The sequence below is a fragment of the Zeus faber genome (genome assembly GCF_960531495.2).
Source record: "Zeus faber genome assembly, chromosome: 11".
NCBI classification, from domain to species: Eukaryota; Metazoa; Chordata; class Actinopteri; order Zeiformes; family Zeidae; genus Zeus; species Zeus faber.
The window spans coordinates 21,665,117-21,688,510 of record NC_137205.1 but is presented as its reverse complement, the minus strand read 5'-3'; the positions used below and the strand labels follow the sequence as shown (position 1 = coordinate 21,688,510).

Here is a 23,394-nt window from a genome sequence, read left to right as displayed (position 1 = left end):
TACTATTGGGTATAAAAATGGTATATTTATACTGATGGTATAAAAATAGTATATTTATACTATCGGGTATAAAAATTGTATATCTATACTATTGGGTATAAAAATACTATATACTATTGGTTATAGAAATACTATATACTATTGGGTATAAAAAATGTATATTTATACTACTGCATATAAAAATAGTACATTATACTACTGGGTATAAAAATAGTATATTTATACTATTGGGTATAAAAACAATATATTTATACTATCGGGTATAAAATAGTATATCTATACTATTGGGTATAAAAAAGTATGTTTATACTACTGGGTATAGAAATAGTACATTATATTACTGGGTATAAAAACAGTATATCTATGCTATTGGGTATAAAATATTTATATTTATACTACTGGGTATCAAAATAGTACATTTTACTACTGGGAATAAAAATAGTATATTCATACTAATGGATATAAAAGTTGTATATTTATTCTATTTGGTATAAAAATAGTAAATGACTACTGAATGAAGGAATACATTAATACATACATGTATGTATACATTAGGCTACATTGGTATCAAACCCTATAAAAATCATAGTTAACTTGCCATTTGCTTTCAGTAAATTAAGAAGCATAAAATGAAATACAACAGGTAAAACTCAGTAATGACGGATATTGTGATAAACTTCAGTCTGGCAGGTGTAAACCTTTTGGCCCCCGGCAGCCGTCTCTAATCAAGGGCAGAATTCCAGCGACGCCCTAAACGACCAAATACAAAGCTAATCTTCCCTGATCCCCAAAAATGAGGGTCCGCCATGTTGGGACCCCAAAGCCCCCTAAGCTGGGCTTCTTTAGCCTTCACTGGCTTTTTCAAATGGTTCCAGGCCGGAGGATTACAATGGAAACCATTTGGAAGTGACACAATACTACTATACATAGGCAGGTTGAAAATAAAGAATGGACACCAACAGACATCACTGGTCTGAGGAGGTCCCAAATTTGGGAGATAGGGACCGGGTCGTCTCGTATAAAACCTGTCACGGTCTTGTTAGTGGGAGGTGAATCTGGAGTATTCTTTCGAGGAAGCGGGAGAATTATTCGTCTTAAAAAACAAAACCTTTGGAAGCAAATTCTGTCTTTTTAAAGCACTCAGGTAAGCAACACAGCACTGTTATAACACTGTGACAATTTAGTAAGGACATAGTAAAAATGTATACCTTAGATACTTATAGAAATAATTGATCCTGTGCATATAATCACACTTTGTATATTCTGTATATTTATATGTGTTTGGATATTTCTGCTCTGTATTTTTTTCTTTATATTTGGCTGTTTTTATTTTTTATTTTATGTTATATATTTTTTCATCTGAATAAAATTATATTTATTTATTCATTTACACCATTTTTTGATCCATTAATTTATTCATTTATTTTTCAGACTCTTTCCGAAATTTCTAATTGTCTATATGGAAATCATCAATCACCAATCCTGACCCCTTGTATATGAAAATGCATCAGATTCAAATTCTGATTCTGATCACAAGTTTTTTTTCCCAGCTGCCTAAAAGATGAGTGATGCTGAGATGGAGATCTTCGGGGTGGCGGCCCCCTACCTCCGCAAGCCGGAGCGGGAGCGCCTGGCGGCGCAGAACAAGCCGTTCGACGCCAAGGCCGCCGTGTTCGTGGCGGACCCCAAGCAGGAGTATGTGAGGGGGAAGATCCGGAGCCACGACGGGGCCAAGATCACGGTGGAGACCGAGGACGGGAAGGTGGGTGTCGGCTGCGTACAGAGCGGACCGGTTTTATCTGTGAAGTTCGCTTTACACTGAATCCCAAAACGCATCCGACAGTGGGATCCTACTCCCGCTCCCCATGCTCCAAGTAGCCGTTGGGTGAACTGCGTCTGAAGGTTTCGCAACTTTATTATTTCTGTTTTTTCCAAAACTTGCCGTTGCCATTTCCTTGAATGAAAGGGCGCCTTAAAATCAGACCGTCCATAGAAATGAATGGACTCGTTTGTCGATTCAGTGTAAAGCCGGATTTAGGGGCCAACGGGGCCTGAGCGTATAGATTTTAACCGTCGTGTTTTATGGGGGATAGAAGGGTGATTGAAGGACTTTTAAAAATCATTATCAATTGGTCAATTTGTTGTTTTTCAATAAACTAAGGAATAGTGAAATGATCAAAACTGTCATTTTTTGGCTGTCACTATTTCAATCTTAAATTGTGACGATGAGGGGTTTTTCTACATGTATTTTTGTTTGTGGTATTTGTCATATGTATTTGAATCTTAAATTATCCGTAATGATTTTGTGGTGAACTTTTTTTTTTTTTTCATCCAGATTGTGACGGTGCAACCGGATGACATCCGTCCCATGAACCCTCCAAAGTTCGATAAGATCGAGGACATGGCCATGTTGACACATCTGCATGAGCCGGCCGTGCTGTTCAACCTGAAGGAACGCTACGCCGCCTGGATGATCTACGTAAACACAAAATGACATTTAAATCATGAACGGGGGAAGTGAAATGTTTGCGTTTTCACATGAAATTAATTGGGTTTGGATTGTAAAAAAGGTGCAGCCAGGCCATTCAGAGCAATTTTAAAATTTAGACTTTTATAGTTGCTATGCACTTCCCTTCGCCATTATCTTTTAATTATTTATTATATCATATTTATATTATATTTTATATTATTTTAATTTATTTTAATTTTTCTTTTTTTAAATAATTTAATATTTATCTATCCATATATTTTTTTAATTTATACTTTTTATTTAACCTCTCTACTTTCCCCTTGCAGACCTACTCTGGCCTGTTCTGCGTGACGGTGAACCCCTACAAGTGGCTTCCTGTTTACAACCCTGAGGTGGTGTCGGGATACCGGGGGAAGAAACGACAGGAAATCCCCCCGCACATCTTCTCCATCTCTGATAACGCTTATCAGTACATGCTCACAGGTACTTCTCGGAGCGACAATTGCAATACCGCTATTTCCCTAAACTTTATCTGGAAATGTACAGTAGGCCCATACTTACTTTACAATTCTAAATATCCATTCATATACAGTGCTGACCCAAAGTCATTGGACAGTGATACATTTTGTTGTTGCTTTGGCTCTTCTGTCAAGTCTTTCCATCAACAATAAAAACTATTAATATCATCTCAAAGTGCAGATTGACGTCTTTGATATGAGAGTAACGAATATAAATAGTTTTATATTTTTATAACAACAACCCTTTATCATGCAAAGACAACTTTATTTCCAGCTAACTCAAAAGTGTAAAGATTACCATAATGGTAAAATAAGGCACTAGTTTATTACATATACTGAATATCATTATTCCTTCAACATCACCACACTTTCAATGTTTTATTTTATGTACTAAGTCCAAAAAAACAACCTTTATATATCTATAAGGCAGTATGAAGTACACAACCTTTCTTTCATATACCCACTCCAGCCATGGAGTGGGTATATGAAGAGTGTATTTTGATGTGATTAATAAGACAATCTGCTAAAGAGAAAGAATTTTCAATTTATTCACCTAAATTGAGTTGACCTTTACAATTTTTAAATATTTCTTTTTCTTTTTTTTCACAGATCGTGAGAACCAGTCAATCCTCATCACGTAAGTAACATTTCTTGGTCTATTTTAAAAGCTATAAACCTGTGCATTTATTAAAGTGAATTTTTATAAAATTCCCAATAAGCATTTTCTTTCTTTCTTTCTTTCTTTCTTTCTTTATTTATTTATTTTCTATCTATCTATCTATTTATCTATCTATCTATCTATCTATCTATCTATCTATCTATCTATCTATCTATCTATCTATCTATCTATCTATCTATCTCCTTTTTTGATTGAAATGTGTTTTTTTTGTGTGTTTTTCAAAATGTACCATTTTCCACAGTGGAGAATCTGGTGCGGGGAAGACGGTGAACACAAAGCGCGTCATCCAGTATTTTGCGACTATCGCATCGTTCGGTGACTCGAGCAAGAAAGAGCAACTGGGCGTGAAAATGAAGGTTCCAATCGCAATTTCACTAGCAACACAATGATAAAAAACAAATGTACAAATCACCTGCTGCAGGGAAACATACTGTATGTTTTAACACCCCCCAGGATACTCTGGAGGACCAGATCATCCAGGCCAACCCTCTGCTGGAGGCTTTTGGGAACGCCAAGACCGTGAGGAACGACAACTCCTCTCGCTTTGTGAGTCTAAGACTTTTATGAGGAAAAAATATTGGATTTGTGTCACTGGAACGACTTAAAAAAAATGCTTGCAATGTTCAAAAACCTTTAATTTTTAAGGTTTTCTCAATTTAAAACTCACACTTTATAATTTCTACAATTTTAGGTTGAGAAAATCAAAGAAATAGATAATGTTTTTTTAATTGATACAATGACAATTTTTTTCAGTGTACTACCACTACTACTACTACTACTACTACTACTACTAAAAATATATATTTATTATATTCCAGGGGAAATTCATTCGCATCCACTTTGGAACAAAGGGGAAGTTGGCATCGGCCGATATTGAAACATGTAAGTTTGCTAAAGTTATTATTATTATTATTGTTATTATTTTATTAGTGATAATGAACTAATACTTTAATTACGCTTGTAGATCTTCTGGAGAAATCCAGGGTGACCTTCCAGCTTCCTGCAGAGAGGAGCTACCACATCTTCTACCAGATCCTGTCAAACAAAAAGCCAGATTTAATTGGTAAATACGCTTTTTAGCAACACAGATAAAGAGATAAAGAGGTGTGATAACAAATCAATAAAATAAAGAAATAAAGTAATACGTGTCATGAAATCAGGCTGCATTTTTACGCTGAAACTCAAGTGTGAAATCGAAACGTCAGAACAAAGACAGTGTTCTGTATTTTATGTTTGAATCTGCTTTTTACTGTTTATTCCAGAGATGCTGCTGATCACCACCAACCCCTACGACTATCCCTTCATCAGCCAGGGGGAGATCACGGTGCTGAGCATCAACGACACAGAGGAGCTGATGGCCACGGATGTGAGTTTGAATCCGGACCTCCGTTGAAATAAATACGGAAAATATGTGGGTTCCATACTGATGGAATTTAAAAACGATGACATCCAAACCAAACCAAACTTAACCCAGCAAAATGTAACAGAACGAACTGATGTAAATGACACTAAACTCAGCTTAAAGACGCCGAACCACACGTGTCTTTCCCCTCACAGAGTGCCATTGACATCCTGGGTTTCAACACTGAGGAGAAGTTGGGCATCTACAAGCTGACCGGAGCAGTGATGCATTATGGGAACATGAAGTTCAAGCAGAAGCAGAGAGAGGAGCAGGCCGAGCCCGATGGCACCGAGGGTGAGGTCTTAAGCCGTTCATGTTCAGAATGTAAATCATACACGCCTCTGGAGAAGGGGCATGTGGCATGTACTACATCGATTTGTTTCCTTCTTCCTAAATATTTTGTCTTAGTGGCCGACAAAGTCGCTTACCTCATGGGCCTGAACTCGGCGGACCTGCTGAAAGCTCTGTGCTACCCCAGAGTGAAGGTGGGGAACGAGTACGTCACCAAGGGCCAAACGGTCCAGCAGGTACTTAAAGGGTTTGGAACCACCTCTGGCTTTGTGCTCAGCCACTTAAAACCTAATGGTCGACGGGCAATGAGGAAACCCTCTGGTTTCTAGGTGAACAACTCAATGGGAGCACTGTCCAAGGCGGTGTACGAGAAGCTCTTCTTCTGGATGGTGGCCAGGATCAACCAGCAGCTGGACACCAAGCTGCCCAGGCAGCACTTCATAGGCGTCCTGGACATCGCCGGGTTCGAGATATTTGAGGTGAATGTCTATGACCTATGAGGTTGTCAATCTATAACAAGTGTTTTTTTTCAGAGTAGGGTTGTTGAATTTTGATGGTTGAATGAAGCGATTCCTCCGTGACTCCGGTGCAGATGAACAGCCTGGAGCAGCTGTGCATCAACTTCACCAACGAGAAGCTGCAACAGTTTTTCAACCACCACATGTTTGTGCTGGAACAAGAGGAATACAAGAAGGAAGGCATCGAGTGGGAGTTCATCGACTTTGGCATGGACCTGGCGGCCTGCATTGAGCTCATCGAGAAGGTAGGTGGCCATCGTACAGCACCTACATTCATGGCGCGGCAGTGACTTAGGAGGTAGAGCATGGCGGTCATCTGCGTCTCTAATCGGAGGATTTCTCGACATTGAACCCCCCCTAACTGCTCCCGATGAGCAGGTTGCCTATGAATGAGTGTCCATTTGTGAATGCGAGGTAAAAATTGTACAGCGTATTCGTGTAAAGAAATACAAACGAACCAAACAGCGGCTGTTGCGGATCCTGTGCGCAGCCGATGGGTATCCTGTCCATCCTGGAGGAGGAGTGCATGTTCCCCAAAGCCACGGACGGCTCCTTCAAGAACAAGCTGTACGACCAGCACCTGGGGAAGAACAGCAACTTCCAGAAGCCCAGGCCCACCAAGGGCAAGACCGAGGCCCACTTCTCCCTGGTGCACTACGCCGGCACCGTCAACTACAACATCTCCGGCTGGCTGGAGAAGAACAAGGACCCGCTGAACGACACCGTGGTCCAGCTCTACCAGAAGGCCGGCCTGAAGCTGCTCAACCAGCTCTTCGCCACCTACGCCTCCGCCGACGGTCAGTTCACAGGTTTATATGGAAGAAAGCTTAATTGAGAATATGTGTATTAGTGTACGGTACATACCGTATATGTGATAGGGATGTGTTTATACTATTACTGGTGTCAGATACTGGTGCGACATGAGGCTAAAATAAGGTATCGGTATCACAGAATATGCCCTTTACAAAAATTGGATACAGAGAGTCCTATCAAGCAATGTCAGATATTGAAGAAAAAATATCAAAGGCGTGTCATTTTCTGTGTTCCACTGACCCCAAACTAAGCCTTCTCAGTCAGCGCTGTTCTATACAATCAATGGATTGGATCAGAACTCAGCCAATGCCAAAAGGTCTGTTATGAGTAGGGGTGTGAGAGACAAAATCGATACTGTAATATATCGCGATACTCTTACGATATGAAATTAATATACGCCGCTCTATATAGCTTTTTTTTATTAACGTACAGAATATAGTATATCATTCATTCCTGTTTGATTTTGGGTATTTTTCCCTCTTCAATTACACCGATATCGTGATGAATCGTCAATGATTTTCTCGCAATATCCCTGGATCGTGTATTGCAGAATTGTGATACCATCGTTATCGCGGGGAATGTAAGGTGATAGTATTGTACTGTGAGTTACCTGCTGATTCCCGTCCCTGGTTGTGATTCCCTCTCACTTGTTTAAAAGCAGATGGAAGTAAGAAAACTACCAAGAGGAAGGGATCCTCTTTCCAGACGGTCTCTGCACTTTTCAGGGTACAGTAACCATTTACATGGAGATTTTCTTTGGATTTCAGTTTGAATTTGAACTTCTTCCCCCTCTTGAATCGGGGTTAGTGTTTGGTCGGCTTGCGCCTTAAAGGATCGGTTTCGCTGTTTTTCGACCCGGGCCTTATCTCAACGATATTGGGGGCGGCCGCGCTGGCGTCAAACTAGAGGGATTGATTACAACAAAAAGAAAAGGATCTAATGACGGCGAGTCTGACTGTTCTCTCGTTCTGGCGTCCACCTCCCCCAGGAGAACCTCAACAAGCTGATGGCAAACCTCAGATCCACCCACCCGCACTTTGTGAGGTGCATCATCCCCAACGAGACCAAGACGCCAGGTAAAAAACGTCAAACAAGTGCATCGGTACACGCTGTGAGAAAGCCACGACGGGGGAAATGGAGGAGATAAAAGTGGGTCTGCACCACAAGGACTCAACAAACACACGGCGGGCGTGGTCAGTGGGAAACGTCTCAGGGGATGCAGAGTCCATGCCCGTTTGTCTCGACCGTGGGAGAATCCTAACTGGGTGCCACGGGGGAACTGGGACTCCTGGTGAACGTCCCGGTGGACATTGTATTCGTTCACCCACGCCCGAAATTTTCCGCTGCTGCAGTTTTTAATCTTCCCTCCCCCTGTAGGGGCGATGGTGCACCATCTCGTCCTGCACCAGCTGCGCTGTAACGGTGTTCTGGAGGGGATCAGGATCTGCAGGAAAGGCTTTCCCAGCCGGATCCTCTACGGTGACTTCAAGCAGAGGTTAGACCACGACTTGATTGAACGTTTGAAGTCCAGCTTGACCCTGGAACCCCCAGCCCTCGGGTGGCTTGGATGTCCCAAAATTCCCAAAGGTAGAAGAGAGAAACCCGGGAATGGCACGAAACGTGAAAACTGCCAAAGAAGTGAAATTAGCTTCAACAACAATCACCTTGATAGACATCTAAGGTCATCTAAGGTTGCCCCGAAATCCACCCTCTATATCTCCACCGAACTGTCTCTCCCTCCCAGGTACAGAATACTGAACGCCAGTGCGATTCCTGAGGGACAGTTCATCGACAGCAAGAAAGCCTCGGAGAAGCTGCTCTCCTCCATCGACGTGGACCACGCCCAGTACAAGTTTGGATACACAAAGGTACTTTTTCAGGAGGTGTGTGTGTGTGCGTGTGTGTGTGTGTGTGTGTGTGTGTGTGTGCGTGTGTGTGTGTGTGTGTGTGTGTGTGTGTGTGAGTACATCGTTTTTTACAGCAATGCACAAATCTTCACCACGACAAAGTCCTTGTCTACGAAAATGTACTCGGCCAAATAAACAGATTAGGAAAAATCCTAATATCCAGTAATTTCCCGGACCTGGTTGTCGGGAGTGTTGCATATATAGGCTTTTTTCCCGCTTTCAGGTCTTTTTCAAAGCCGGCCTGCTGGGCCTCCTGGAGGAAATGAGAGACGAGCGTCTCGCCGTCCTGATGACCAGGATCCAGGCCGTCGCCCGCGGTTACGTTGCCCGACAGAAGTTCAAGGAAATGTCCAAGAAAAGGTCTCTATCAGGAGAGCCTTCACCTTTTTGTTAACCTGCTTTTAAATCTGCTGTGCACATTGTTGCTGTTTGAGCTTAGTTTAAATAGAAAAAGTTAATACATTAAAAGTGAAATCAGTGAATTGGAAAAATAAATACACAGTTAAATAAATGAAGAAATAAATTAGTAAACAGTTAAATACACAAATAAATAAATACATATATAAATAGGTCAATAAATGAATTAGACAATTATATAAATTGATCTTTAAATACACACTCAAATAAATAAGAAAAATCACATTTACATTTCCTCTAAAATGTAATTTATTTTGCATATTTTTTCCATATTCTCCATTCTTTTATTTTTTCTCCAGGGAATCCATTTTCGTCATCCAGTACAACATCCGCTCCTTCATGAACGTGAAGAACTGGCCGTGGATGAGGCTCTACTTCAAGATCAAGCCCCTGCTGAGGAGCGCCGAGGCCGAGAAGGAGATGCAGAACATGAAGGAGGAGTTTTCCAGGATCAAGGAGGAGTTCCTCAAGTCCGAGACCCGCCGGAAGGAGCTGGAGGAGAAGGTGGTGTCGCTGGTGCAGGAGAAGAATGACCTCTACCTCCAGATCCAGGCGGTAGGTCGGACCGCGGGCTCACTGAGGAAAGACCATAATACATCTTCCACCAAGCCCGACAGCGGCCGCGGTAAGTCGTCCCTTAAAAGAGCGTTTTTTTTTGGTTGGGGGGGGTTCCTCCGATCCGCAGGAGAGGGAGAACCTGTGCGACGCCGAGGAGCGCTGCGAGGGCCTGATCAAGAGCAAGATCCACCTGGAGGCCAAGGCCAAGGAGTTCTCCGAGAGGATGGAGGAGGAGGAGGAGATCAACGCCGAGCTGACGGCCAAGAAGAGGAAGCTGGAGGACGAGTGCACGGAGCTGAAGAGGGACATCGACGACCTGGAGCTCACCGTCGCCAAGGTGGAGAAGGAGAAGCACGCCACGGAGAACAAGGTCAGAACGCCTCAATGTGGAATGGGGTTATTGTACCACAGGTTTCAACTTATCTTATCATCCTTCCCATCATGTCTAATAATAGGAAACATAAGTAGACACTCGTATACAAAACTAAAGATAACAAACGAAAAAGTAAAGAAATTTCCAAATTAGTATTTCCAGACATTTCCCGGATTTCGAGGCCAATGATTGGCTGCGATCCAGCATTCGATGTCATGACCCGACGCCCAAAATCTGATTCGTTCCCCTGAACCAGGTCAAGAATTTGATCGAGGAGGTGACCACGCTCGAGGAGAACCTGTTGAAGTCCTCAAAGGAGATCAAGGCCCTGCAAGATGTCCACCAGCAGACTCTGGACGACCTCCAGGCGGAGGAGGACAAAGTCAACTCACTGACCAAGACTAAGATCAAGCTTGAGCAGCAGGTCGACGATGTGAGTAGAAGGACGCCCGAGATGTTGAGCGATGTCACTTGTCGGTGAGGACATCATTTAATATGGAAAGCGGCTGATCTCTTCTAGCTTGAATGCTGCCTGGAGCACGAGAAGAAGGTGCGAGCCGATTTGGAAAGATCCAAGAGGAAACTGGAGGGGGATCTCAAGCTCTCCCAGGAGACCATCATGGACCTGGAGAACGAAGGCCAACGGATGGAGGAGCAATTAAAAAAGTGTGTTTCCTGGCTTTCTGCGATGATGTCGACCTAAAGGGCTCCAATGCAAATCCTAGGTTTGAAGTGGAAATCCATATAATCACCTGCGTTGGATAGATGATACTAAAAATCCCAGAATTTCATTGTAAACTACAATGTTGTTGTTTTTTTCCCAACATCTGGGTTTACTCTCGTATTTAAGAGGGTCCCTAAGACGGTCACTTTCTTTTCTTCAAAGTTTGCCTTCTATTAAACTATTGATTTGTTTTTTGTTCTTCTTGGTCCCTTGAGGTGGTGGCATATGGTTTAATCTGAGGGCGCTTTCACTTCTTGTCTTGTACGTGACTGATCAGTGGTGGACCCCGCCACCACTAATGGAAACAGCAAATAGTACATACATAACGCAAAAACGTTCAATGGCTGTTTCTTAAAACGTACCTGCTTAAATAAGTATCAAATATCCGATTTTTTTTAATTTTAATTTTTTTAACAAAATTATCTTACGGATTACCACTTTAATTCTGCACCAGTGGTAAACACCACTCTAGAAATCCTGGAGGGAGAAACACTGGGAAATATTGCTTTAAGATCCACAATCCATTTTTTCCCCAGGAAGGACTTTGAAATCAGCAACCTACAGGGAAAAAATGAGAATGAACAAGCTCTCAGCACACAACTCCAAAAGAAGATAAAGGAGCTACAGGTAAATGGCATTTAACTCTACTCAAGGGTCATTTTTTTTCCCCCAATTTCTTCATCATTCATTCATACAAATTCAAAAACCCACCGCAGGCCCGCACTGAGGAGCTGCAGGAGGAGATGGAGGCCGAGCGCTCTGCTCGGGCCAAGGTGGAGAAGCAGCGCTGCGACCTCTCCAGGGAGTTGGAGGAGATCAGCGAGCGCCTGGAGGAGGCCGGCGGCGCCACCGCCGCTCAGGTGGAGATGAACAAGAAGCGCGAGGCCGAGTTCCTCAAACTGCGCCGCGACCTGGAGGAGAGCTCCCTGCAGCACGAGGCCACCTCCGCCTCCCTGAGGAAGAAGCACGCCGACAGCGTCTCGGAGCTCGGGGAGCAACTGGACAACCTGCAGAGGGTCAAGCAGAAGCTGGAGAAGGAGAAGAGCGAGCTCAAGCTGGAGGTGGACGACATGGTCGGCAACGCGGAGAGCATTCTGAAAAGCAAGGTGAGGGGAATATATGTATGAGATTTTATTTTCAGTGCAGCCAAAACTCCACAGCTGTGCTCTGTGGGAACACATACCATGAGGTGAATGTGTAATTTTTTCTATGAAAAAAAAAGAAATCATTCATTAAAATATTTGTTTTTCCAATGATTAGGCGGCCCACTTGCTAGGGGAACTTTTTTAAATAATGTGGGGCCGCCTGCCCATTTAATCAAATTTTAATATTCCAGGCTAATATGGAGAAACTGTGCAGGAGCCTGGAAGACCAAAGCTGCGAATACAAAAGCAAGGCGGACGATGCCCAGAGGTCTTTGAGCGATTACACTGCTCTAAGTGCTCGCCTGCAGACGGAAAACGGTAAAAAAAAAGAAAAAAAGAAATATAATAATATATGGACGGACCGGGTGAATAATTTCCCTCACAACTCAAACAGGGGAGCTGACCCGACAGCTGGAGGAGAAAGAAGCCGCTCTCGGTCAACTCACCAGAGTGAAAAGTGCGGGAAGTCAGCAGATCGAAGAGCTGAAGAGGCTCCTGGAAGAGGAAATGAAGGTCAGAGAAGACCAAAAAAGAAAAAAGAAGCATGTATTACGCTCATATCGCTTCTTGAGTTATTCTATATTCATTCATGTGCTCGAGTACATTTGTACTATAATACTACATGTGGTGAGATGCTCACTGGAAGGCTCCAAACAAAACAAAGCTGGGAGGTAAAGGAAATATTTATTAAAAAACAATACATAATCACAATATAAAATAGATAAATAAATAAATACAAAAATTATTAAAATAATATTTCACGGCTTGCTTTGCTTATATGAAAAGCACAGATACATCTCGAGGTGTAAAAAATAAGATATTGGTTTTGAAATGTAGTTGAGTTAAAGTATTAGTGCCCTAAAATGGAAGTACTTGAGTACAAAATACCTTTCAGTTTGACGTCAAAACCTCCGACGGGTTAGGGAATCCCTCTCTCTCTCGTCTGTGCACGTCACACCGGTGAACTCGCTGTGTTTAATATTATGGGGTGTGGCAGGCGAAGAGCGCCCTGGCGCACGCCGCCCAGTCGGCGCGGCACGACTGCGAGCTGCTGCGGGAGCAGTACGAGGAGGAGCAGGAGGCCAAGGCCGAGCTGCAGCGCTGCATGTCCAAGGCCAACAGCGAGGTGGCGCAGTGGAGGACCAAGTACGAGACCGACGCCATCCAGAGGACCGAGGAGCTGGAGGAGGCCAAGTAAGAGGGATGTGATGATAATAATAAGAATGATCATAATAATAAGTAGGGTTGTTGTACACTTCCAAAGCTCTTTTCAAAGAGACAGAGAGCTGCAGTCAGGGCAGGACGGCGGCCCCTTATCCTGGGTGATGGACTTCCCAGTGATATCGTGTTGTGATAGTGATAAGACATGACAATACGCCGTATTGTTCAGTCAACATGAGGTCTGAAATATTTTAGTTTTATTAAAAAAGTGAAGAAAGCTGATGGGTTGAAAAAAAAGTTAAAAAAAAAGTTGATCATTAACAATCGGGAAAAAACTGTAAAATAAATGTTTATTTTTTTACTTTATTACTGTATCACTGTACTTTTATTTAAAAAAAATGTTCAAATTAAATCAAATGAAGTTAATCGTTTGTAAAATAATTAATAAAATAAAAATTATTTGTTTTTGTTTTTAGTTTTTGTCCTTCAAAGGACCCTAATGCAACGACAATCAAGGCAACATGGTACCTTGCCTGGAATAGGGAAACCGGCGACCCCTCCTGGAGCCAGACCTGGGAGGGGAGCTCGCCGGCGAGTGTCTGGTGGCCGGGCCTTGACCCATGGGGCTCGGCCGAGGACAGCCCGAAAAAACACCATGGAGCCGCCACCCTGTGGACCCATCACCTGCAGGGACAGGCGAGGGGGTCAGGTGCAATGTCAGGCAAAGGGCCTGGGCCTGCTGATCCTCGGCATCGTAGACTAGTTCTAGGGATGTGGAATGTCACCTCTCTGGCGGGAGGTGGAGCGGTACCAACTAGATATAGTTCGGCTCACCTCTACGCACAGTACTGGCTCTGAAACCAAATTCCTGTCAAGGGGCTGGACTCTCTCCTTTTCCAGAGTTTCCCAGGGTGAGAGGCATCGGGCGGGTGTGGGGATACTCACGAGCCCCCGGCTGAGTGCCGCTATGTTGGAGTTCTCCTCAGTGAATGAGAGGGTCGCCTCTATGCGACTACAACTTGCTGAGGGGAAAGCTCTTACTGTTGTGTGTGCTTATGCACCGAACGCCGGTTCAGAGTATTCAGCCTTCTTGGAGTCTCTGGGTGGTGTCCTGGAAGGGGCTCCGCCTAGGGACTCTATAGTTCTACTGGGAGACTTCAACGCTCACGTGGGCAACGATGGCAAAACCTGGAAGGGGATGATTGGGAGGAACGGCCTGCTTGATTTGAATCCAAGTTTTGCTTTGTTATTGGACTGTGCTAGTCATGGATGGACCATAACGAACACCATGTTTGAGCATAGGGTGGCTTATAAGTGTACGTGGTACCAGACCACCATAGGTCAAAGATTGATGATCGACTTTGTGGTCGTGTCATCAGATCTGCGGCCGTATGTCTTGGACACTCGGGTGAAGAGAGGAGCAGAACTGTGAACTGATCACCACCTGGTGGTGAATTGGATCAGATGGCGGGGGAGGCTGCCAGACAGACCTGGTAAACCCAAACGTGTAGTTAGGGTGAACAGGGAACGCCTGGTGGATGCCCCTGTCCACGAGGTCTTCAACTCCCACCTTCGGAAGAATTTTTTGCGCATCCTGGGGGAGGTTGGGGACATGGAATCCGAGTGGGTCATGTTCAAAACCTCCATTGCAGAGGCGGCTGCTAGGAGCTGTAGTCGGAAGGTAGTCGGTGCCTGTCGTGGCGGTAGCCCAAGAACCCGTTGGTGGACACCAGCGGTGAAGGAAGCCGTCAAGCTGAAGAAGGAGGCCTTTCGGGCTTGGCTGGCCCAGGGGTCTCCCGAGGCAGCAGACAGGTACCGGCAGGCTAGAAGGGCTGAGGCTTCGGTGGTCACTGAAGCAAAAACCCGGGTGTCGGAGGAGTTCGGGGAGGCTATGGAGAAGGACTTTCGGTTGGCCTCAAGGAAGTTCTGGAAAACTGTTCGGCGACTCAGAAAGGGTTTGGCTCAGGCTGTGTTCAGCCAGGGTGGAGAACTGTTGACCCGGACTGGGGATATTATCAACTCCTTAACCCGATCAATACATCCTCAGGGGAAGAGGCAGAGTCTGAAGACTCAGGGGAAGTCTCGTACATATGCCTGGCAGAGGTCGCTCAGGCAGTCAAAAAACTCCTCGGTGGCATGGCTTCGGGGGTGGACAAGATTTGCCCTGAGATGCTGAAGGCTCTGGACATTTTTGGGCTGTCTTGGCTGACACACCTCTTCAGTGTTGCATGGATGTCGGGTACAGTACCTGTGGAGTGGCAGACCGGGGTGGTTGTTCCCATTTTTAAAAAGGGGGACTGGAGGGTGGGCTCCAATTATAGGGCTATCACACTGCTCAGCCTCAGTTTACTCCGGGGTGCTGGAAAGGAGGCTCCGGTCGATTGTGGAACCTCAGATTCAGGAGGAGCAATGCGGATTCCGTCCTAGAAGTGGAACAGTGGACCAGCTCTTTACCCTTACAGGTTTGCTGGGGGGGTCGTGGGAGTTTGCCCATCCAGTCTACATGTGTTTTGTGGACCTGGAGAAGGCTTTCGGCCGTGTCCCTCGGGGGATCCTGTGGGGGGTACTGAGGAAGTATGGGGTACCTGGGCCATTGGTATGAGCCATCCGGGCCTTGTACAACCAAAGTGAAAGCTGTGTTCGCATTCTCGGCACAAAGTCAAACACGTTCTTAGTGGGTGTTGGACTCTGCTAAGGTTGCCCCTTGTCCCCGAATCTGTGATATTCATGGACAGGATCTCAAGGCGCAGCCTAGGTGAGGAGAGTGTACTTTTTGGGAACCTCAGAATTGCATCTCTGTTTTTTGCAGATGATGTGGTTTTGTTGGCTTCATCAGACCGTGACCTCCAGCACGCACTGGGGCGATTTGCAGCCGAGTGTGAAGAGGTCGGGATGAGAGTCAGCACCTCCAAGTCTGAGGCCATGATTCTCTGCCGGAAAGCGATTGCTCCATCCGGGTTGGGAGCGAGTTGCTGCCCCATTGGAAGGAGTTCCAGTATCTCGGGATCTTGAGTGAGGGGAAAATGGAGCGTGAGATGGACAGGCAGATCTGTGCGGTGTCAGCAGTGATGCGGATGTTGTACCGAACCATTGTGGTGAAGAGGGAGCTGAGCCGGAAGGCAAAGCTCTCAATTTACCAGTCCATCTACGTCCCAACCCTCACCTATAGTCATGAGCTTTGGGTAGTGACCGAAAGTACGAGATCGCGAATACAAGCGGCCGAAATGAGTTTCCTCCGTTAGGTGGCTGGGCTCAGTCTTAGAGATACTGTAGGGTGAGGAGCTCGGACATCCGGAGGGAGCTCGGAGTAGAGCCGCTGCTCCTTCGCGTCGAAAGGAGCCAATTGAGGTGGTTCAGGCATCTGATCAGGATGCCTCCTGTGGGCCTTCCCTTGGAGGTTTTCCGGGCACGTCCAACTGGTAGGAGACCACGGGGTAGACCCAGAACGTGCTGGAGGGATTATATATTCCAGCTGGCCTAGGAACGCCTCAGGGTCCCCCAGGAGGAACTGGAAAACGTTGCTGGGGAGAAGGGGGTCTGGAGCTCCTTGCTTAGCCTGCTGCCACTGTGACCCGAACCCGGATAAACGGTGGAAAATGGATGGATGGATGGAGTTTTTGTTTTTCATTTGTTTTATATAAAAAATAATTGTCATCACGTCATACGAGTAAGCACCCAAGATATAGGTGAAGGCAGGCAAGATAAGTTGAGATAAGATAAGATAAAACAAGAGAAGATGAGATAAATAAAGATAACTTAAGATAGGGCTTTATTGGGTTATTGGGTTTATTGGGTTTTGTTAGGGTTAGGGGTAGGGTGAGGGCTAGGGTTAGATCTGGGGGAAACTCCTGTCTTTGGTTTGGGGCAGCGGGTTCAGCTCTCTGCAGAGGCCATGGTACCCGGAATGAATGAACAAATGAAGGAATGAATAAGACCTCTCCTCCTCCTGTCACGGTAGGAAGAAGCTGGCCCAGAGGCTGCAGGACTCCGAGGAGATGACGGAGATCGTGAACGCCAAGTGTGCATCGCTGGAGAAGACCAAGCAGCGTCTGCAGGCCGAGGTGGAGGACCTGATGGTGGAGCTGGAGAGGTCCAACGCCGCCAACGCCTTGCTGGACAAGAAGCAGAGGAACTTTGACAAGGTCTTGATATAATAGTACAAATTCTTCAATACAATACAAATTCTTTGGAAAACACAAAGTGCACGTAGTTGAGTACATGGGTCTCGTTTCTACCAAGTACCATGAGTTTATGCTAAGCCTACCTAGTTTCTACCAAGCTTCAACAGAAATGGGAAGGCACCGAGTATAATGAGTGTAATGGACGAATACTGCACACTTTACAGTTTTATATAATCAATAATATTAATGAAAAGAGGAATAGTAAAGAAGATAAACTATTTAAAATACAGAATATCGTGGATAAATGCATTTATTGCTCATTACACTATGTTGATGGCTGCCTTTCCTGTCAGGTAAAGCTGAGAAGAAACTAGTTACTTAAGTACTCAGTTACATGTATTTTGTGTTTTTGTGTAAGAAAATAATATTTTTGGAAGAAATTTAGTTTTTTCAAGTACTTTAGAAATTATTAGAATAGATAGAAATATATTTCTATTTTGGTTATGTTTTCACCTTTAACTGATTAACTTAAGTTATAAATTTGCTGAACCAACAGTAATATAAAAACAGAGTGAAAAGGACCCTCCAAGCTCCACATATAAAAGTAGATTGGACTCAAAGTCACTTTGTAGTCTGACTTTTTTTTTTTAATTATTATTTATATTTGAGTTAAAATATTCTCAACCCAATATTTTATGGAATATTTCTGCATCATCAGGTTCTTGGGGAGTGGAAGCAGAAGCACGAGGAGAGCCAGTCGGAGCTGGAGGGCTCCCAGAGGGAGTCCAGGTCTCTGAGCACCGAACTCTTCAAGCTGAAGAACTCCTACGAGGAAGCTCTGGATCACCTGGAGAGCCTGAGACGGGAGAACAAGAATCTCCAACGTGAGGCCTCGTTATTTCGGTGTCGAGACGCAAACGCGATATGTTTAAATGGGTTTTTGATGGAGGTGTGTTTTCTTTTTTCTCTTTTAGAGGAGATAACAGATATCTCTGAGCAGGTGGGGCAGTCGGCTAAAACTGTCCACGAGCTGGAGAAAATGGCCAAACAAGCTGAACAGGACAAGAGGGAAACCCAAACCGCTCTGGAGGAAGCTGAGGTTTGCTTCTTCACACTTGTATTATGTAATTTCTGCGTGCTCAGTGGTACAAGTAATCTATATCCTTTATATTGAAATTTCATTTACATTGCATTTAGTCATTCAGCAGGCGTAGTCAGTCTTGATGGAAATGGCAATTAAACAGTTTTATAACATTGACTGAATTGTACAGAAAGCCTGAAGTAGAACATTTTAACAATTAAATAAAAATAATTGGACCTCAAAATTTGTCTACATTAATATGGTTTGAATGACTTATCTTGTTGAGAGGGGGCAGTAGGTCATTCTTAACACATGAACTTAGACAAATTTCGAGGTCCACCTAAAAAAAATGTATTTTTTAATTTGTCCTTCAGAGCTTACATAGAATTGCACTATATTGACGTGGAATAGCAAAAAAATAAATAAAAATGAATTGCATTCAATGCATAATTTCAACACCTCAGTAATTCATCTCTTCAGCATTAGTGAGTCAAATATAGAGCTATAAAGGTTTGTGCAGTAAGAGTAAATGTGCATGTTTTCGTTAAATGTTTTTTTTTTTAAAGCTGGACAGAGGGTTTTTATTTCAGGCAGTATGTGATCTCTAAGTACAGTATAAGCAACTTACACTCACCACACTAAATTTCTCAGTAAGTCAAAGCAGCTGTACAGCACAGGCATCATCAGCAAAGCCTTCAATTAGAACAAGTAAGTCAATAAAAGTATATGTTTTAATAGCATCACGCTGAACCGATGCTTCCCCTTCCTGTTAGTCCTCCCTCGAGCACGAAGAAGCCAAAATGCTGCACCTCCAGCTGGAGCTCAACCAGATCAAGTCGGAGGTGGACAGGAAGGTGGCGGAGAAGGATGAGGAGATGGAGCAGCTGAAGAGGAACCACCAGAGGACGGTGGACACGCTGCAGAGCGCCCTGGACGCCGAGTCCCGCTGCAAGAACGACGCCGTCCGCGTCAAGAAGAAGATGGAGTGCGACGTCAACGAGATGGAGATCCAGCTGGGTCACGCCAACCGTCAGGCGGCCGAGGCCACCAAGCAGCTAAGGAACCTGCAGTGCCAGTACAAGGTTTGTTTGAGAGCCAAACCTCTGCCATTATGCACATCCCGACCTTCACCAAAACGCCGCACAGCCGGTCCTAAAAAATGAATCGTGTGTCATGCGAGCCCTCTGTCCCAGGACACCCAGGTCCAGTTGGATGAAGCTCTGCACAGCCAGGAGGACCTAAAGGAGCAACTGGCCATCCTAGACCGTCGCAACAACCTCATGATGGCCGAGATCGAGGAGATGCGAGCGGCTCTCGAGCAGTCGGAGAGGTGCCGCAAGATGGCCGAGCAGGAGCTAGTCGACGTCAACGAGAGGGCTCAGCTCCTCCATTCTCAGGTGAGGGAGCAAAGAAACCGCTGGCTTTGAATCTGCTACACAACCCTGTTAGTTGAAGGGGATATACGCTGTAAAATGCATTCAACTTATTCAACAAACAAAGAAAGCATACCTCTATAAGTACTGGACCCCCGTGCTCAGTTTAGGGATATTGCCGGGCGTCCAACATGGATGAGGGATCATGTACCTTTTTATTAAAACAGGAGAGATCCACAGTGGACTTCCCCTTAATGTGCCTCACACTGACTCCACCTCTCCTTCTCCGATGACCAGAACACCAGTCTCCTGAGCAGCAAAAAGAAAATGGAGTCCGACCATGCCCAGCTACAGTCTGAGATGGAGGACACTATCCAGGAAGCAAGAAATGCCGATGAAAAGGCCAAAAAAGCCATCATGGATGTAACTACCGCTGATGTTGCACCAAAGAGAATTGCGTGGCATCAAGTTTTACGTTCTTTGCGGCTGTCGCGAAAAACCCAACGAGGTCTTTGCTCTCCCCGGTCCTTTGCAGGCGGCCATGATGGCCGAGGAGCTGAAGAAGGAGCAGGACACCGGCGCTCACCTGGAGAGGATGAAGAAGAACCTGGAGGTCACGGTGAAGGACCTGCAGCAGCGCCTTGATGAGGCGGAGCAGATCGCCTTGAAAGGAGGAAAGAAGGAGCTTCAGAAACTGGAGTCCAGGGTACGAGCGCCTCCAAAAAAATAGGAACTATAATTATTCACTCAATGAGATGTTTAAGTCTACATGAACTAATAGCTGCTATCTAAGCTCCTCCCAAGAGGGTAGACCCCGCCTCCTTGATTGCTTCAAGTTTTTTTTAAATACCTTCCTGATACCCATGCTCAGGGTTTCCATGGGTCCTTAAAAAGTCTTTAATCCAACAATCTGAATTGTAGGCCTTAAACTGTGACAAATAAAATTTTGACAAGTCTTATAAATTGATTGGATAATGAAGTTCAGTGATTCAAACAACTCACTTTTCGGCGAATGTCGCTTTTACCACGTACTGTATATTTGGGTGACTTGTGTGAATCGTCCAGATCCAAAGAGTTTATTTTGGGAGGGGGAGGGGAGCGCCATCCGCAATCAATTAACTAGTGGAATGGAAGACGCTGACACGGCTCTCCAGTTGAAAGCGATCGAAAGCAGGAAGTGATGCTGCGTTCACGGGAACTCGGAAAACTGTTATTCGTATTCAGACCTGGGAGACTCGGATTTTCCTTTAAATCCATTGGCAGTATGGAGGTGAAATAGGTCTTGAATTGCATTCATAATGATCTTAAAAACTCTTAAATTTAACTTGTGGAAATCGGCACGCACCCTGATACCGATTGTTTATTGATACTTGGGATATTCTATACAATACAGCTCTGAGGAAACTGCCTTTTGCAGGTCCGCGAGCTGGAGAACGAGCTGGAGGCAGAACAGAAGCGAAGCGGAGAAGCCATGAAAGGCGTCCGAAAGTGTGAGAGGAAAATGAAGGAGCTCACCTATCAGGTAGTGGAAGGATTTGGCCCCCTTGATTCTCAACGGGAAGTGTATACGATTTGATGTTTGTGATGAGATTCGAGAGCTGTGGTTTTTAGGGCGAGGAAGAGAAGAAGAACGTGGCCAGGCTCCAGGATTTGGTCTCCAAGCTGCAGCTGAAAGTGAAGGCGCACAAACGCCAGACTGAAGAGGCGGTGAGTGTTGACTCAATTATTCATTGTTGACCGGGGCGGGTCCCATTGAGATTCAACTCTCTTTCCCACGAGAGACCCGGCCAAGACAGGCAGCGGCAGACACAATAATACTGAGCGCTTAAAACAAAAAAGGAATGTGTGAGAGTCAGACATAAATGGGTGTAAAATCCAAATTAGTCACCGGCTAAAAACATTTACGAGTGAGAATGACACGGTTCCAAGGCTATTCAAATGAAATGGGGAGAGTATGGAAGGTGCGTTACAGAAAGGCCTTTTTGCCGTTTTTAAAGAGCCATAAGCACTGAGTTTAAAGTCCTCAACATCACATTTTTGAGACCTATAAAAGCATGCTTTTTAAGCTCTTCCCTACAGTGGCGTCACTAGGGTGGGTGTCACCCAGTGTGGTAGCTCATGGGTGCGGCCCTTATTCACTTGTTGGGGGGAGCGCAAAATCGATCTGATGAGTGTGATCGTGCAGCAACAAGACGCACGTTTAACTTTTGATTTGGTGGCCAAGACGCGCGTTTCGCCGGCCGTGGTGTCACCCCCTCTGTTGGTGTCACCCGGTGCGGTCCACGCCGCTGCTTCCCTATCAGCAGCTTTGTAGAAACCATGACGCCATAACTAAGTGTTTGTGCCTAAAGGAAGCATATCGTTCAGTTGCATTGTTCGCTTTGCACAATGGCTTTGCATCAGCTCAAATGATACTGCCGAACCGAACTGGACTGGATTGTGTTCTGTGACCAACAGGAGGAACAAACCAGCCTCCATTTGGCAAAATGTCGGAAGTTGCAGCACGAGCTGGAGGAAGCCGAAGAGCGGGCCGACATCGCAGAATCCCAAGTGAACAAAATGCGCACCAAAAGTCGTGATATTGGCGGGAAAGGGGAATAGAGACCTCCGCCGCAGTGTTTGTTGTTCAAATTAAAAAGAATAAAGTCCTATTGAACTTAATTTATTCGCACATTTTAAACTCATCACAACACATAAATGACATCTCACCTCATTATATCTCTATTGACTGACCGTTCAAATATGGAAAAAGTCCCCTCCACAATAAAAATAAAGACAGACACCTACCTCAAATCACAACAGCCTTTCATTTACTTCTTTGATTTGGATTTATTTGGTCATGAACTTGAGTCGTCCCACCCCCCTAAAGCGCAATACCTTCCTGTGCCCACTAGAGCGCAGGCCCCCACTTTGAGAATCATTGAGTTACAGTAGATTGAGGTTACCATATTCACAAAGGTTATACATTTGCTTATTATGATGGCAGTCAAATATTAAGATTTCTATATGATATATATATATATAATATCATATGATATAATATTTGTATTATATATATATTAATTATTATATTCATTCATATATGAATATATTAATGAATTATTACATAATAATTATATTATATAATATTTTTGTTCTTAAAATAAAGATTTTGTGAAATGTCAATGTTGTTGGTTGATGGTTTGCAGCTTTGTTACAATACACTGTTTACGATATAAACATAGTACAGTATAATATAGCATGAGATGATAACAAAAGGTCAAATAAAAATAATTAATGATGTCACTGTTTTTTCCTGTTCTCAGAAAATGAATGCGACTGAAGCTGCTTTTATTGTCAAATTAAATATGAAATGATTGTTTTGTCCAGTACATTGCAGACATTATGCATATTTGTGATTGTACACTCTATTATTATTATTATTGTTATTTTTATTGTTATTATGATTATTGTTATCACTGTTGCTATGATTATGATTATTATGATTATCATTATTATTTACTCTATGTTTACAGACAATACTTCAAATTAGAAATGACACGGCCACACACTATATATACTCTGTCTGTCTCCATCCTATACGGTGCCACTGAGGGCACCTCTAAGTCAACAGTGAGAGCTCAACATATTCCAGGAATAGTGGCTGAAGGCATTTGCTCAAAAACCTCCCAGATTCCGCAGGAGGTGTGTAAACCTATTCGGACCGAGAGACGGTACAGAGGGGTTTGATTTCATGAAGCATGTAGGAGGTGATATAACCGTATGTAAGTAGGACATCAGCCGAACAAATAGCAGCGACTTCTTTAAAAACATTCAACCATAAAAATGCCCGTATGAGAAGAG

At 44.2% G+C, this 23,394-nt stretch overlaps 1 protein-coding gene across 1 annotated transcript; it reads left to right on the top strand.

The window, feature by feature from the left end:
• Positions 1-1,055: 1,055 nt before the first annotated feature.
• On the top strand, positions 1,056-22,527 carry LOC307236652 (myosin-8-like). Its single transcript, XM_080009127.1, has 39 exons — positions 1,056-1,144; positions 1,551-1,762; positions 2,336-2,479; positions 2,797-2,953; positions 3,598-3,625; positions 3,909-4,023; positions 4,121-4,213; positions 4,486-4,549; positions 4,632-4,730; positions 4,930-5,033; positions 5,225-5,363; positions 5,478-5,596; positions 5,690-5,839; positions 5,953-6,123; positions 6,369-6,675; positions 7,353-7,417; positions 7,680-7,767; positions 8,069-8,186; positions 8,436-8,559; positions 8,822-8,958; positions 9,315-9,570; positions 9,701-9,943; positions 10,203-10,379; positions 10,467-10,612; positions 11,207-11,297; positions 11,387-11,776; positions 12,007-12,133; positions 12,210-12,328; positions 12,813-13,009; positions 16,935-17,118; positions 17,816-17,981; positions 18,072-18,196; positions 18,952-19,260; positions 19,372-19,575; positions 19,849-19,974; positions 20,087-20,257; positions 20,969-21,073; positions 21,163-21,258; positions 22,009-22,527. The coding sequence occupies exons 2-39, from the start codon at positions 1,562-1,564 to the stop codon at positions 22,150-22,152; spliced, it is 5,799 nt and encodes a 1,932-aa protein (XP_079865253.1). The 5' UTR covers positions 1,056-1,144; positions 1,551-1,561; the 3' UTR covers positions 22,153-22,527.
• Positions 22,528-23,394: the final 867 nt, after the last annotated feature.

What these genes read in the sequence shown, in the direction of transcription:
- LOC307236652 (XM_080009127.1), top strand. Translation starts at nt 1,562, where the DNA reads ATGAGTGATGCTGAGATGGAGATCTTCGGGGTGGCGGCCCCCTACCTC. An exon ending in AGGAGCTGATGGCCACGGAT is followed by an intron (nt 5,034 to 5,224) that starts GTGAGTTTGAAT and finishes TTCCCCTCACAG; the next exon opens with AGTGCCATTGACATCCTGGG. An exon ending in ACCTGCAGTGCCAGTACAAG is followed by an intron (nt 19,261 to 19,371) that starts GTTTGTTTGAGA and finishes CCTCTGTCCCAG; the next exon opens with GACACCCAGGTCCAGTTGGA.